At 38.1% G+C, this 15386-nt stretch overlaps 1 protein-coding gene across 22 annotated transcripts in view; it reads right to left on the bottom strand.

The window, feature by feature from the left end:
- The window catches only part of LOC119844474 (ABI family member 3 binding protein), a 411236-nt gene that overhangs the window by 105588 nt on the left and 290262 nt on the right, over positions 1-15386 (bottom strand). For 8 of the 22 annotated variants that reach the window (XM_043511028.1, XM_043511059.1, XM_043511093.1 and 5 more), the window contains 10 exons: positions 14435-14509; positions 13344-13418; positions 12337-12414; positions 11741-11815; positions 10904-10978; positions 9413-9487; positions 8297-8371; positions 7321-7395; positions 3825-3920; positions 830-910 (listed from right to left, as the gene is read on the bottom strand). In XM_043511028.1, coding sequence (XP_043366963.1) covers positions 830-910; positions 3825-3920; positions 7321-7395; positions 8297-8371; positions 9413-9487; positions 10904-10978; positions 11741-11815; positions 12337-12414; positions 13344-13418; positions 14435-14509 — 780 coding nt within the window. The remainder of the gene's footprint in view (positions 1-829; positions 911-3824; positions 3921-7320; positions 7396-8296; positions 8372-9412; positions 9488-10903; positions 10979-11740; positions 11816-12336; positions 12415-13343; positions 13419-14434; positions 14510-15386) is intronic. The other 14 variants (XM_043511052.1, XM_043511074.1, XM_043511078.1 and 11 more) reach the window with 6 other exon arrangements.

Here is a 15386-nt window from a genome sequence, read left to right as displayed (position 1 = left end):
GTGCTTTGTTGAATAGTGCTGGACTTAAATTCGTGCCTAAGCACTTTCCTGAGAGTGGTTTAGAGAGTAGAAGTTTCTCTTAAAAATAGATCAACGTGCTTCCTTGAACATAATCTGCACAGTTAAAGACAGGCAATGTTTTAAAAGAAGAATACTTCCAATGAGATTTGACATTGCAAAGATGTAGTACAACAGACACCACTCTCTTATTCTGGGTGTGAGAATTTGTGTTTATTTTAAAGAGACAGACAGACATAAATTCATACTAAGAATTCCATTAAGTGCATATTCCCCTGTGCTATACATTCAATAAAAACTCAGTTACATCTCCGGCTAACTACATTCAAGCTTTCCACATCACTAGAATCATCATTTGTTTTTTTAAACAGAAGCTTAGTTTCTGTAGAAATTTTGCAACATCCAGAAAACTAGTTGGAACCCTAAATTTGAAAATGGAGTAATGCTCTGTATATGGAGTGTAGAATTCTCATTACAGAAATTGTGTTTCAATGCTTGCTGTCTTTTAAATATGATTTTAATTGTGTATATTCTTAATAAAAGTAGGCTTTCTGAAATCTTTATAAGCACAATTATTTCTTGTTCAAAATAATCTGGTTTTTAACATGACATATATGTTATAAAATGTACATCTTTAAAACTTTAAGATGGTTGGGCAACCACTAAATGACTAAAAACAAACTCATTTATATAGTTTGCATTTCACGTGTGCCCTAAAACCAGGTTAATTTCTTTGCAGCAGTGCCACTGAGTTTGGCTAAAATAATACTCCAAATTCAAGTAGTGAATTACAGAAAAATAGTTACTGTACCAGGTTTACTATGTGGCATTTCTGGCATGGCACTGGCAGATGCTTTAGGTTTGGAAGAAATGTGTTGTGGTTCATATGAAACTGAAAGAAAAAAAGCCCAGTTCATAATTGAATTACTGCATGTATCATTATTCAGACCACAGAAAGCATAGACTTGAAGCCTACCTTGGAGGCAAAAATAACTTACAAGACTCCAAAAATCAGGCTGTAGTTAATATGCATGTTTAAAAAAAAAGCGCGAGTAAAGTATTGAAGTTAAATGTTTAGAGTAGCTAGACAAAAAGAGCAGGAATGCCTAGCACTCTGCCAAAACAAGAAGTTCCCATCTCTATTATATACTTATCTTGGCACCAACCAATCAGCACTCTCTTCATCAAACTCCTGTACTCTTGTGGCAAGCTGGTCCTAAATTTTGTGGCAAAGTTCCCGGATTCTGCGGCACTCTGGTGTTGCAGATAGGAAATTTTTGCAGGAACTTCTTTTAAATTACAGGATTGAGTGGTTTAATGAATTCAATATGAAAAAGACTAATACAGTCAGTACAGAAGTTGCCGAGTTATTTATTTTGAGATTAAATTCAAATTTTAGGCAGTCCACACTTTTTTCAGTTTTGATACACCAAAGACATTGCTACTGACAATGCCAGGTAAGAAGCTGGAAATTTTGGCAACTGGGTAGGTGGCAATTAGGGCTTCTGGCAGCAGTGGAGGCATGGGAGGCAGTTTGTGATTGTGGGATGAACACTTTAGTCAGATGTTTTTACTAAATGAACATCAGTGAAAGAGTTACAGTAGCCATTTAAGTTATCATATTCAAGTTCCAGTCATTGCCTCATGTGGCCAACTGGGTAATCCACACCTCTCAATGTTGTTGTTTTAAGGTGTCTGCAGACTCAGCACCTGTCTATATGGAGAATATCTGCATCAGTACAAACACCCTGAAGTAACTATGCTGTGTCAATGTAAAATGCACCTTGCACCGGTGTAACACTTCCACACTGGCAGTTTGCACCATTGTAGCCAGCAGTTTGCACCATTGCAGCTACACCTTAAATATTTCTAATATAAGCAGGGCCACAGGAAGACAACACAGCATTGGTTTTATGTTCTCATAATTTTTCCAAGATTTTCTTCAAAACTATAAAGGCTAGAAACAAATTTCATTAATGTAATTAAAGGTTAGTTTTTACAGCATCTACTGCCTGGGGTAGATTCTGCAGCTAACACCATGGCTGAGAAACCACAGGATACACTGGGCACACATCTTAGTTAATGTTTGTAAAATGCCTTAAAAATGTAAAGCACTAAGTATTATCTATCCCAAAACTAACTAGTCACTGTTACATTGCTGCAATTGTTGCCACAAGTGGCACTGGGGACATTTTAATGTATAGAGACTTGAAATGATGACAGCATTATTACTTGGGAAATAAAACCCCAATATCATAGAAATAGGCCTAAACTGAAATTCTGAATCCAAATCCAGATCCCAAGCCAAATATCATAGCTGAACTCTCTCTCTATAAAGATCTGAATGTCCCCAGAGTCTTGGGAGGTTTTGAATCCAAACCCAGAATTGGAATTTCACAACTAGACCTCAAGAGAACAATTTAAAATACAAGCCCGGACAACCTGCAAACTTTCTGGTCTTTGAAATCTGGATCTGAATTGGGTCAGATACATTTGTATCTTTTGTAAGTTTTATTCCAGGCGTGCACACAAATGAAACTAATGATCTATAATGCACTAGGATTGGGGTCTCAAACACATGGCCCGCAGAGCTATTTGCTGCAGCCCGCCAAGCTTCCTGCGTCCCCTCAAGTTATTTCCTGGGGCCCGCCAAGCTCCCCTCCCCCCCCCGCTCCCCCTTCCCCCCCAGCGTGCCACGTCCCTGCTCCTCTGCTTACCTCCAGGTGCTTCCCACCGCCAAACAGCTGGTTGGCAGCACTTAGTGCTTTCCAGAAGGGAGGGGGAGGAGCAGGGAGCCACGTGCTCAGGGGAGGAGGCAGGGCAGGGGTGGGGATTTGGGTAAGGGGTTGGAATAGGGGCAGAGAGGGGGCGGAGTTGGGGTGGTGACTTTGGGGAAGTGGTTGGAATAGGGGCATTGAAGGGGTGGGAAGAGGCAGGGCATCATGGAAGGGGTTGAGAGGGGGCAGTAGCAGCGGGGTGAGGGGCAGTGTCAGTGATGTGGCCCTCGGGCCAATGTACTAGTCCTCATGTGGCCTTTGTGGTAATTTGAGTTTGAGATCCCTGCACTAGGATATGACTGTGCTTCCACTGGGAAAATACACCCCTGTTCAGAGGGCCTGCACCAAGTCTATATATAATTCAAGTAGCACTTAAACTCTAGTACAAGGATTTTAATGGAACCTGAGAGGTCTGTAAGGCCTTGTGTGAGTCTTTTGCACAACAGTGAATTTCATCTTTAATGCTTAAATGTCATGCATGGAGGTCTCCAGTCAACTGAAGGAAAATCAACTCCTTCTTGGGTAAAAGTATCAGAATTGCTCAGCTTGGTTTCATGACTCTTGTACTTAAATTATTCATTACTCATGATGAGATGTCACTGTTGCCTAATCTGAGGTATTGAGGACTATTTTTATTAATCATTTAAGACTCAATATTACTGCCAGTGTAGTCAATGGGATTTCTGCTACTGGTTTTGATGGGAATAAGATTTCACCCTTAACAAGTACAAGAAAAAGCTCTTGGACCCATCCTGGGCAGATATGAACACAGGATGGGATTTCCTCATGATCATTTCCCAAGTCACAGCTTCAGTACAAATTCCTATAAAGAAAAGCAAAAGGAAAGATGAACAGCGGAGAAGGAGACGGCAGCACCAAACCAACTCACATCTAAAAGCAGAGTGAAATTCAGTGATTAGTTATGAATAAGGAAGCATGAAATGCCATTTTAGAAGATGAAAAATTCCTCCTTGATGAAAAGGAAAAGCGAAGAGCTGACAATTCACTAAGAATGAATAATATCATTACCCATTGTAGATTTCAGATGTTCAAGAGTCTTAGTAGTAGCAGTAATAGAAGAAATCTTAATAGTGACTGGAACTGGAACAGGTTCCCTGGTTGCTGCTGGAGTAAAGGACATTACCTTGAGAGAGACGAAGGCAGATCTATACCTTTTAAACTGCTGCCCAGTGTCTGGTATAGGTACTTGCACATCAAGATTTTGGGACGGATACTCTACAGGATGACTCAAACCCTATCTTAACAGTGATGCTTTTGGGGAGCTTTTTGTCCACTGCTGATTCCCACGTATTGTTCAAATGTGAGTGACCCCCTCCATCCCCCTGCCCAATGTATCTTGTGCCTCAATAGATTTGCAGTCTGGAATGCTCAAGTGCACTGTGGGCTAAAACACAGCTGATCTCTTTACAATAGGCCAAAATATTTGGGAACCAATGCTTTAATGTAACAGGGTTCTATCATTCTTCAAATGGAGCAGGATGGCAAGCTCTGCAGGACACTGATGGGGCAAGCAAAACCAAACTTTTCTTTTTCAGGCCCTTTTTAGTATATATTTTACAACTAACACATTTGTTTTGCTTCCCTTCAATTAGTTTAGTTCTGAATATTTGAAGCCAGCCAAAAGGAATATGTCTGTGGCAAACTAAATTAAAACACAGTAGGATGAAATCCTCCTTCCACCTCATCAAGTCTGAGTAGCCAGACTTGGCATGGGGACCTGGGTGGAAAGTAATCCTTCATCTTAGGAGTCTGAGCCTAAGTTACATCATTCTGCATCAGCCACCCTTCCTTTATGTACACCGGCTTCTCCTCCTTGATGGGTTCTGAGCTTCCCCTTAGCAGTGGGCTGGGCGATTCCTCTCTCCCTGAGAATTTTCCCCACCTTGTCTGAGCAGGGGAGCCTCTTAGTCTCTGGTAGTTCCTTTGGATGTAGTGGTGGCAGGCCAGATACCCAGTTCAATCACTCCCCTCTGGCGGGGTCTCTTTCCCCCCAAACCTCTGGGGGCCCAAAAGGGCTGTATGTCCTGTTGGACAGGGTTTCCCCTGCTCTTCACCTCTGTACCTGTAAGGTCTCCCTCCTGGCATTTGTCAGCGTCTACACCGTCCGGCCCTCTAGTAGCATACCTGCTCCCCATAGCTCCTATTGCACATGCCTATCTGACTGAAAGGGAGGCTTTCAACAGGTTCTGGCAGGCCCTTGATTGGCTCCAGGTGTCCTAATTAACCTGGAGTAACCCCTGTTCAATTACCAGGGGAAAAGGGACCTGCTTATCCTGGGGCTAATATACCTGCCTTCTACCACTCTCCTATAGCTGTCTGGTCTGAGCCTCACACTGCACAGTACAGGAGTCACTGGCCCAATCCCCACTTCTCATCCATCTTACCACTGTTCCACCCCACACACTCACTAGCATGGGGATACACAGTAAGCCAATGTGGAACCTGGCTCTGCAGTGTGGAGAGAGCTCCCCAAATCCTGGCCCACTTGCCCACAGCACGTGATCACATTTAACATCTATTTAAGGGGAATGTGTCTTGTTACTTTTTGTAAGTCTTTCTCAGACCATATTCTCAGTATTACTGAAACATTAAACCCTGTCCCATTCTTGAAAAAAACCTAACTATTTAGGGAATTTCAATACGAAAGTGACAAGTTATACTGTAGCAGACAAAATGCAAAATTTGGATCCAAACCTTGTGATTCATTTCTATAAGAGAGAGGAGAATTTTCTACCAAAATAATAATCATGTCAAGATAAAGCTAACTCATGTAAATACCTCAAAATAAAAAGTATTACTTAATATATTGCAAAACAATAATCAGGTTAAATCTAGTAAATGAGAAAAATGGCATATTGATCCTGAGCTCACTGAAGGCAATGGCAGGGCTCCTGTTGCCTTCAGTAGTTCAGGATCATGTCCACAATGAATGAACTGTCAAGATGAAATCCTGGTACCACCGACTTTAATGGGGCCAGGGTTTTACCCTCACTGTATATTTAATCAGTCTCAGTAACTGGGTATGGTTTCCTACTTCCACTTCCCACTTTGCTGTTAGAGTAGATCATCATTTACCAGTTACAAATCCAAGACTAAACCGATTGAAACTATTAGCTAGGAAAAATAATTGGAAGAAATCTAAGTCTGTTTCATGCCACCTGAAAACATCTCATTTCAGATCTTGCATTAGTTGTTATCATCCCAGTTAAACAGTGTGTGTGTGCGCACACGCTTCAGTTTTATCACAGCTAGAATTTGTCCAATTCTTGCCAATGCCAAATTTGCCGTGAATCTTTACATACAATTTCAGACACATCACAGTTTAATAATGTCCAGTTATAAATCACGGGGCTAAAATATTTGTTATTATGCATCTTGCTCAAGTACTGATTCATACATGTTTTTTCCCCCCTTATGATTGATCCACTTTTCTTAGATGAAATTGAGAGCTCTTTGGGACAGGGGCTGAACAGTACCCAGCCATCTATGCTGCTAGAAAACAAATAAATGGATAAATAAAAAATGATCATTTTCTTTTTAAATAGTGAAAGGAAAGGAATGAAAACTGCAGAGCAGACCTATCTATTGATCTGTGTGTTATATTTCTGAGGCACATGTCACTTGTCCAAACACCCTACAACAGTCAAGAACCACTGAGCATGCCTACCCAAGGGACAGTTTCAAAACTGTTGAAAAAGGAAGGGACTTAAAGATAGAGCTGGCGGATTTATTTATTATGAATAATGTTCTTTAAAAATGTAGCCCCTCTTTTGATTCACAAGTTGTTCTTTAATGCACCTTCATTTTCTTCAAATGTATTCACTATTTCTAAGTATTCATTGAATACTTTTATTTATCCAAACTATCACACTGAGTCATTTTCTGACTCAGTATTTTGATTCTACGCAGCATTTGGTTTATCAGCTATGTTCCATGGCACAGCTTCTCCTTCCTGAATAGATGAAAAACCTTTTAAAACAGGAAGGAATAACGAATAATGCACTCCAACTATGAATTTTTGGACAAGTGATCTTTCCTATTGAAATTGATGAAGCTTTCAAGACTTGCAAGCATACTCATGAAGATGAGGCAGTAATCTACAAACTTATGAATAATAATAGTTAAAGTTTGCCATACTTGATGCTTTTCTACCTGAAACTATTCATAAGTCTTTATTTTAAACACTGTTTACCAACTTGTAATTTAATGGGACAGTGTTCAGAGTTTTTTCTCCTATCTCATTTATTAATTCGCTACTTTATTTGGTCAGAGTTTGATCTATGTAATAACACTGTAGTTACTCTAACAAAGCAAAACAGAGCAAAATAAAGGCTGGGAGAATAAAGGATTTAGTTTGCAAGACTATGATGCTTAGCTATTATGATGCTAATAGATTTCTACAGTTTCCACGGACACATGTCCAAAAAAAAAAAAAAAAGTCAGGAGCCCGCATGTTTCAAACAATATGGAACAAAATGATAATAGCAGAGCTTACTGTAATTACCCAGTTTTGTCTTGGGTTCTTCTGGATGTAGAGAGACTTTAGCTTTGGAAGGAATTAGTTTTGTTTTACTCGGTGCTGAAAGGAAGAAAGAGGGAAGATTGTAATCCCAAAGTTTTGAGGAAAGGAGAGAGTACTTACCAGTAACTGTTGCTCTTCGGGAGTCACATTTGTACATTCAGAATCGTGGGATGTGGCACCCCTGGCACTGAGCTGGAGAACTGCCTTGGAAAACCATGTCCACTGTGGTGTATGTTCATGTGATAGATCAAGTGAGGGTGATGGCATCACCCTACTCTATATAAGGAAGTGCATCCACTCAGCCAGACGCCTCAAGTCCTTTTCCCAAACCGGAGACCTAATGTTATACTGAACTCTGAGGCAGAAGGGAAGGTGGCTGAGTAGTGTGAATACACAGAGGTAATTCTCAAAGAACAAAAATTACTGCAAAGTAACCTCTCTTTTCTCCTTTGAGGGCGTCTGCATATTCCCACTTGTGGCAGTACATGGAGTCTACGTTAATTTGAGGTATCTTGATTAGAAGCATCTGAACTTCAAGGAAAGAAGACAACTATTGCTATTGCACAAGCTCTAATTTTTGGTCAATTTCTAGTGACACTGGGATATTAATGGGAGCTTGATCCATGGGCATCATGCCTCCTGGCTAAAGGCCAGATTGTGATCCTCTTACATTGAATAGTACCTTATCCCCCAAGAAGTAAAATCTGAATAAGGGTATCCCTATGGAATAAATGCAGAATTCACAATACTTTATATAGAGAAGGGAAGACGTGGCAAATCATTCAAAGTTCAGTGATGAATAGATTACTTATTCTCAGGATCCCATCTGGACTGATCAGCGAGACTAGTAATAGAGAGATGATAGACTAGCCACACTTGCACAAACATGCAATCATACCGATTTCTCTGTAGTTAAATTGAAAAACAAAGTGACCATGCACTGTGGAAACATCATTACCTAGTGTTGTCCTTGGCAGTTCAAAGGGGTTAGAAAATTTAGGTGTATTGCTTTCCAAATGAATTGCTTTTTCTGCTGATGAAAAAGAAAAAATATAGAGATACATATATGGAAGGTAGCGGCATCTCTAGAAGAGACAGACAAAATTGTCTTAATAATACAAGAGTTAATTTTGAACAGAGCAAAAAACCTTTCTAAAGAGTTGTCGTTATAGCGAAAATGTTTTAAAAGTTGGCTCATAATAACTGATGCAATTCCAAGACTTAAATACCACTACGTTAACAAGCTTCAGTGATAACTATTTGCCTTGAAGTGGATAATTTTTTTTTTAACTAGCAAGATTTTAACAGAATACTTTGCAGGGAGTCTGGAAAGAATTATAATAATGTTGCTTGGTCTCTTACAATACTGTTTAAATAATATCTTATTACACTATAAAATTATGTATCTTTTTAGCTTTATAACTTCATTATAAACCATGCATTTTTTAAATGTTTTCATGGCTTTATCTTTGTTTGACAAGTCTGGATGTGTGTGATATTTTTTTTCCTTTGATCTACATCACAGGTTAAATTCAACCATGGTGTAAAAACATGGTGCAATTCGACTGCCTTTATTTTGTATCCACCTGCTTATTTCCAGGCCTGAGTTTCACCCCTCAGAGTTCTACAATTTTAGATAAGCCTCAACAGATGCCAACTATCACTGCATCTGTACTCATCCTATAGCAACAGATGAAATGGTAGAGATTGGTAACCTATCCTCAAAAGCAAAGCAAGAGACTTTTGATTAAGAGACTTTTAAATTTATGGGCCAACAAGGGTCCTGTTGAGCAAGCATGGGCCAATTCATGATTTCAGGTGGAAACCATGTAAAAACTTGATTCCAACCCCAAGCCTTGTGCAATTTGGTGATTTGATCTAAGTTTTGCTTCAAGTTTTTTTTATTTTTCCAAATTTACATTCCAAGTCTAACTCAAGGGATGCAAACCCACACTTTGCATAATCTTCCTGAGAACTGAATCTGCTCAATTTCACTAAGGATGCCTTTAAAGCAAAATACATTAAATTACAAAAGTAATAAATTATTATAATACTTGGCATGGAATGTAATTACCAGGTTTAGTTCGTGGCATTTTGGGTCTGGCAGATAGTTTAGGTGTAGAAGGAACAAACTTTGTTTCCAAGGGAGCTGAAAGAAACAGACTAGATTATACAATTTTTCTTCTAATTCTTTTCCTTTGAAAAGGAATCACTGTGGTAAAGCAATGATACTTCAAAAAGGCTTCTGGAAATAAAATCAGTTTTAAAAAGGGCCTCGCAAAACTGTCGTGAAAACTTACTTGTCCAGGTACAAAAATGATTAGTTTGCCCTTTACTATAATGATTGATAAATAATTAAAATTTCTAATTGTGTTTTACTTGCCCATAAAAAATTATTCTGGGCAAGCTAGGAAGTTGAATTTTGCAAGAGAAGTCTAAAATATATAATATATATTATATTGTATATATTCCTGAGTTGCTGATCAATTTTATGCAACTGACAGACTTAACTAGATGAGGTTTGAAAAGGTAACATGAATTCTTAGAACTCTCAACTATTCAAGAAGAAAAAAATTCTGGCAGAGGTAGAAAGCCACGAAATGAATAACATGCAAGAGTGGGATTATCTCACAACTGCAGCCCCTGGATTCTATTTATAAAAAAGCAGCACTGATTGGAGGAATGGGGGAAATATTAGTCTAAGCAGTTCTGCAAACCCTGAAGCTGTCGTCCCATAATTGCAGGGGTTGAAACTGTAGTTAGCATGTCTGAATGCTAGCCTAAGGCCTTATTCTGGGAGGCGAAGTCTGTGAAAGTTGAAGGTGACCAATCAGCACCTCAAAAGACAGGACCATTAATTTTGCCTATTTTATAAAATAGGATAATGAGGTTGCTTCCAAGATAGATTCAGGAGGAAGAGCTTCATTGCTATAAACAGAGTGGCAATGCACTCCTATGAATAAGTATATGTGAATTCACTGAGAGGAGGTTTTTAAGCCTAAAGGACTATATGACAAGATACCTAGAAGCAGGATAAAGACTAATGTTTCTAGTGCCACAAATAGATCTCCTTAGAGAATATTAGGCTTTTTTAATGTAAAGAAAAAACCCCAAACTTTCCTTTGAGAAAGTCTCCTTACCCAGTTTTGCACTTAGTCTTTCAATAGTTATTTTTGACATACAAGTGGATGGTTGTCTTTTTGTGTATGATCTCAACAATTCTCAAACAATGAGAGGCAAATTCTGTTTACAGAGATGCACATATGCCTCCTATTGAGTTTATTCAAGGGCAGATATTTTATCCTTACAATAACATTGATAAAAACCACTATTCTGTGGACAAACTCAACTTAGAAAAGAAACTAAACTCATGAATGTGAGTTTGGGTCTGTTCTTACAGTATTTCTCTCCTAACAATTCTCCTGTATAAAAGAAATAGATCCAGAAACAGAATGAAGTTGGCATGATTAGCAATGATGGTATGAAATGGTCTTCAGTGATGGAATTCTAATGATGGCTTGAAAAGAAATACAGATTGACACACAGCTACTGAAACATTTGTTACCTAGTGTCGCCTTTGGCCTTTCAATAGTCTTTGAAGCTTTAGGTGTACTATGCTCCAAAAGTGGTGGCTTTCGTGCTATAAAATAAAAAGAATCCAAGCATAATTGAATAGTACAATAAAGAACATCAGTAATAAGTTTAAGATGTGGGAGGTTTAAAAGAGCTCATCTAGTATTTCCTATATTCCTTTTTTAATATAACATTAAGTATACAAAATAATAGAACATAGATTGGATTGTTGAACATCTGGTAACCTATGATCACCAGTACTTGGATCGTGAAGGGGGCTCTCCCCTCTTTTGATCTTGAATAGAACTGTGACAAGGATCCAACTGTTTCTGATCAAAGGAGCAGAAAAGGAAAAAAAGCACCACAAGACACTGGTTATATCATGATCAAATGGCAAGATCCAGCACACAACTATGGACCTTGTAAGGGGCTTCCCCTTCTGTCAATCACAGCTATTTTCACTGAAAGGAAGCTCCCCCATCATGACATCCTGGAAGCAAATGAGTAGAATGTACGAGGCACCAACATTGTGCTGGGACTAATAATGTGTTGTATGTACCTCATAATTGTACACAGCAAGGCAGAAGTTAAAAATATAGTTAAAAACGCATGCAAAAAGTATTCCCTGATTTTTTAAGTAAGCTATGAAATTGTGAAAATTCTTTGCATTTTATCACCATACTCATGTTCAATAGTCTGAAGATCTTGAGTCTTGCTCAGTATGGATCAGATACCTTTATTCTGTTTGCTTCTTTTGTAGCAACACCATAGGATATTTTTAAAAGTATCTTCCTGATATATTGATTGAATAAATGGACTACTTAATTACCAGGTTTCACATGCTGCACTTCTGGAAGAGGAGATGGCTTCAGTTTAGAAGGAATAAGTGGTGCTTCATTTGGAGCTGAAAGAAAGAGCTTGGTTTATAACTAACTACTTCAGGAATCGTTTAAGAAACTGTACATGCCACAAGTTTGCAATGAAGAAGAAATAGTTCAGTATGGAATGTGAAAGTCAGCTGAGGACATCAGCATTCAAAAGGGGGGCAGGGATGGAGTACTAAATTGTTGTGCATTAATCAGAAATCAAGTCAATGTTCCAAAAATGGATACAATTAAAATCATAGACATGAGGGAGATAGATGATAAAAGGATGATGGAGCTCTCCATGCAAGTTTCATAGCTGATAGTTTTACTGCTTTAAGAACAGTATCACTAGCATCAACTACATTCCTACAGAGAAGTGAATCAAAAGGTGTTAGAGTCTTTGGTGACACAGGAAAAACAAGAATCTAGAAGTAGAATAAAGGTTAATGATTCAATGCATGAAACGATTTTATGGAAGAAATGCATTCATGTGGGATGGGATGTTCTCTGATTAAAGAGACACAGTGTGACCATTCACTGTGACAAACAACAACATTACCCAATGTTTCTCTTGGCCATTCAAGAGGACTGGAAGTTTTAGGTGAGAAAGATTCCAGAGTGGGTTCACTTGTTGCTGCTGGAAGAAATGTTGACAGTTACAAGAGAGCAAAGAGCTTATGGAAGAAAAAAAAGTTGCTTCATGGGTAAAACAATTTTGTTCTACAAGAAAAACTGAAGTATTCCACCGATTCTTGGACATTATTTTCAGTTTGTCAGTTTAGTACGTGTTAGAGATGAGCTCAGCTTTTTGAATCGTACTGTTATGGTAACCATAAATCATGGTATCTGTGAATGTGCAGAGATTTTGGATGTTTATTTAATTCCTTCCTGCCTTCACAAAAATAAATTTGGACTAAATTCTCATGATCAGATTTTAGGTCCTCACATGGCTTACCTCGTTATTTTGAGTTATGTTGCCGCATTTATTAAGATGACATGGAGTAACACAAAGGAATAGAATAAAAAGGACATGTTGTGCTGTCAATTACTCAAATACAGACAACAGATGATATTTGGTCCAGAAAGCTAACAACTGATCCAACTATTGCCACAGTTCTGGAGAATCAGGTGTTCAATTAGTTAAATAACTTAATGCGCCTAGGACATTCTTTTCCTTCATATAAAAATTATAATCATTCTACAGTACTTGTCTACAACTTTACCATCTACAACATGATGTTAATAGAATGTTTTGGATAATTATTACAGAATACTATAGTACTTTTTAATATTTGTTTCATAGTGTTATCCATGCAGCATATCCTTCCAATTACTGACAGGAAAACTGACTGGTATGAGTTGCCACACACAACATAGCTGTGAGACAACACAAGTTAATGCCATTTTCTCAACAGCAATACAATTTGGATGCTTGCTAAAAATTCAGCTCTAAGGGCCTTATCCAAAGTCCACTGAAATCAATTATAAGACTTCCATTTATTTCAATGCGGTTTATATTTGACCGTGAGCCACTGAATGGTAAAGACTGTGTAATAATTATTGTACCTGGTTTGAGATCTGTTATATCAGGCTCATCGGATGTTGTGGGGTTTGAAAAAACAGGATGAGTATCATCGAAAGCTAAAAAAGAAATGGGTAATAATGTTTATTATTTTTTAAATTTAGATTTTTATCTTCTGAGGTACTCAATTAAAAGTCAGTGGTCCAGCCAATCTAATGAGTGAGCATCTCTTACACTAGCAATGGAGCAGTGCTGATAAGGAATGAGATCTAAAGGCCAGCAATTAAAATTACAGTTCAAATGGAAACACACACAATGCAGTGAAGGCTAATGTTTACTCAGGTGGTTCATTTCATAGGTCTTTAAGCACCCTGAAAAGTACAAAGACAAAAAAGCTTCTGACGCAATCTGCTAGGATTCTATAAGCATCGAGTATTCAAGGAACAATGGCAATAACATGTCTTTAGAGCTGGGCAAATATTGCAAAAAATATTCCTGCAAATATTTGATTCAATTCACACCCTCTTAGTGCTCTGCTTTCTAGGGACATTCTGTGATGGAGTTTTACCAACACAAATGTTCATGGAAAGGAAGCAATATCATGTTAATTATGTAACAAATTATATAACTAAAACACAGCGAAATGTTTGTGACCAATCCATAAAGTTAAAAAAATAACTGCCAACAAATTTTGAACAATTTTCAGTTAAGTGTGACCTGCTCATGGATACTCTACCAGCAGAAAAATAAATGATTAATTTATCAGATAGATAATTCACTACAAATTATTTACTCAGCTCTATGCATGATTCACCAGGCTTCATCAGTTACATGAGAGTTAAACAAACAAACAAAACAAACAAACAAGAACACCCCAATAACTGCTCTTGACAGGGACAAACAAAAATGCCCCAACAGGTGACAACCTTAGCAGTGAAACACAGACTGGATGTTGATTCCTTTAAAAAAAAAAAAAAAAAAAAAGCAGTGAGTATAGCTGTGGGATTTATTGATGGCAATCAGCATGAATTATTGGTATGGCAGATGACTAAACAAGAAAAGACTCCCAGAATTAGCTGTGATGACAAAACCAAAGAGTTTAATTAAAGAAAGAAACGGAATGTGTGATTATTACCCATTGTTGTTCCTAGCAAATGAGATATTCTGGAAATTAGAGGCACGGATGTTTCCAGGTCACTGCTATTTGTAGCTGCAGGAAAAAAAAATGAAACAAATCTGAGATGTGGCCGCATACAGTGTAGTGAGGGGGTTGTATGTGTGTGGGGAAAATGAGAGAGATTACATTACATTCGTTTGCAAGGGCCTAACAATGCTGTCGATCTTACATGAGCAGATTCAAGGGCCTTTTGGCACCCAGATAAGAAACTCATTTAATAAAGTTTTGCAAAAATGTCATTATCTTAGTATATTCTAAAAAGAAAAAGAGGACTTGTGGCACCTTAGAGACTAACAAATTTATTTGAGCATAAGCTTTCGTGAGCTACAGCTCACTTCATCGGATGCATTCAGTGGAAAAACACATATAACATATGATGTAATTCTTTATAAATAGGTTCAGCGAAGTAGTGTGCAACTGCGTGCACACATTTGCCTTCAACTATATCTAAAGCAACAGACTGGTTCCTTATGCTACACATTTGCATAAAGGGTTAGAATAAGGTTTAGAATGTCTACAGTAAACACTGCATTTTCCAGTTATAGGTGCCCCAGTGTAGCTCTTCATGAAATTACTTAACACTGGTAGTTTTCTATGTACAGGTGTTTTTTTCTTTCATGCTGGACTTGTGTCCCTGGTATGAATTAATTAAGTTTAAAATCAATCACTACAAGCAGTACATTTTATATTATAATCTAACAAAAACATACACATACAAGATCCCAAGGGATGCTGCAGAGCCCAGAGGCAACACAGCAAGGAAGTTCATAATAAACCACAGCTTAATAGTTCATGGTAAGGCTATGACCAATGTTTCTCCCTCAAACCTTTATTCTGTTCTATTCAGGCTTTTATACTGTGCTCATCACTGTAGTATTGGAGTACTTTCCTATAGCACATTAAGCACCGT

The sequence above is a fragment of the Dermochelys coriacea genome, chromosome 1 (genome assembly GCF_009764565.3).
Source record: "Dermochelys coriacea isolate rDerCor1 chromosome 1, rDerCor1.pri.v4, whole genome shotgun sequence".
In the NCBI taxonomy this organism is placed as follows: Eukaryota; Metazoa; Chordata; order Testudines; family Dermochelyidae; genus Dermochelys; species Dermochelys coriacea.
The sequence above is the reverse complement of the archived record's forward strand: the minus strand, read 5'-3'. Positions and strand labels throughout refer to the sequence as shown.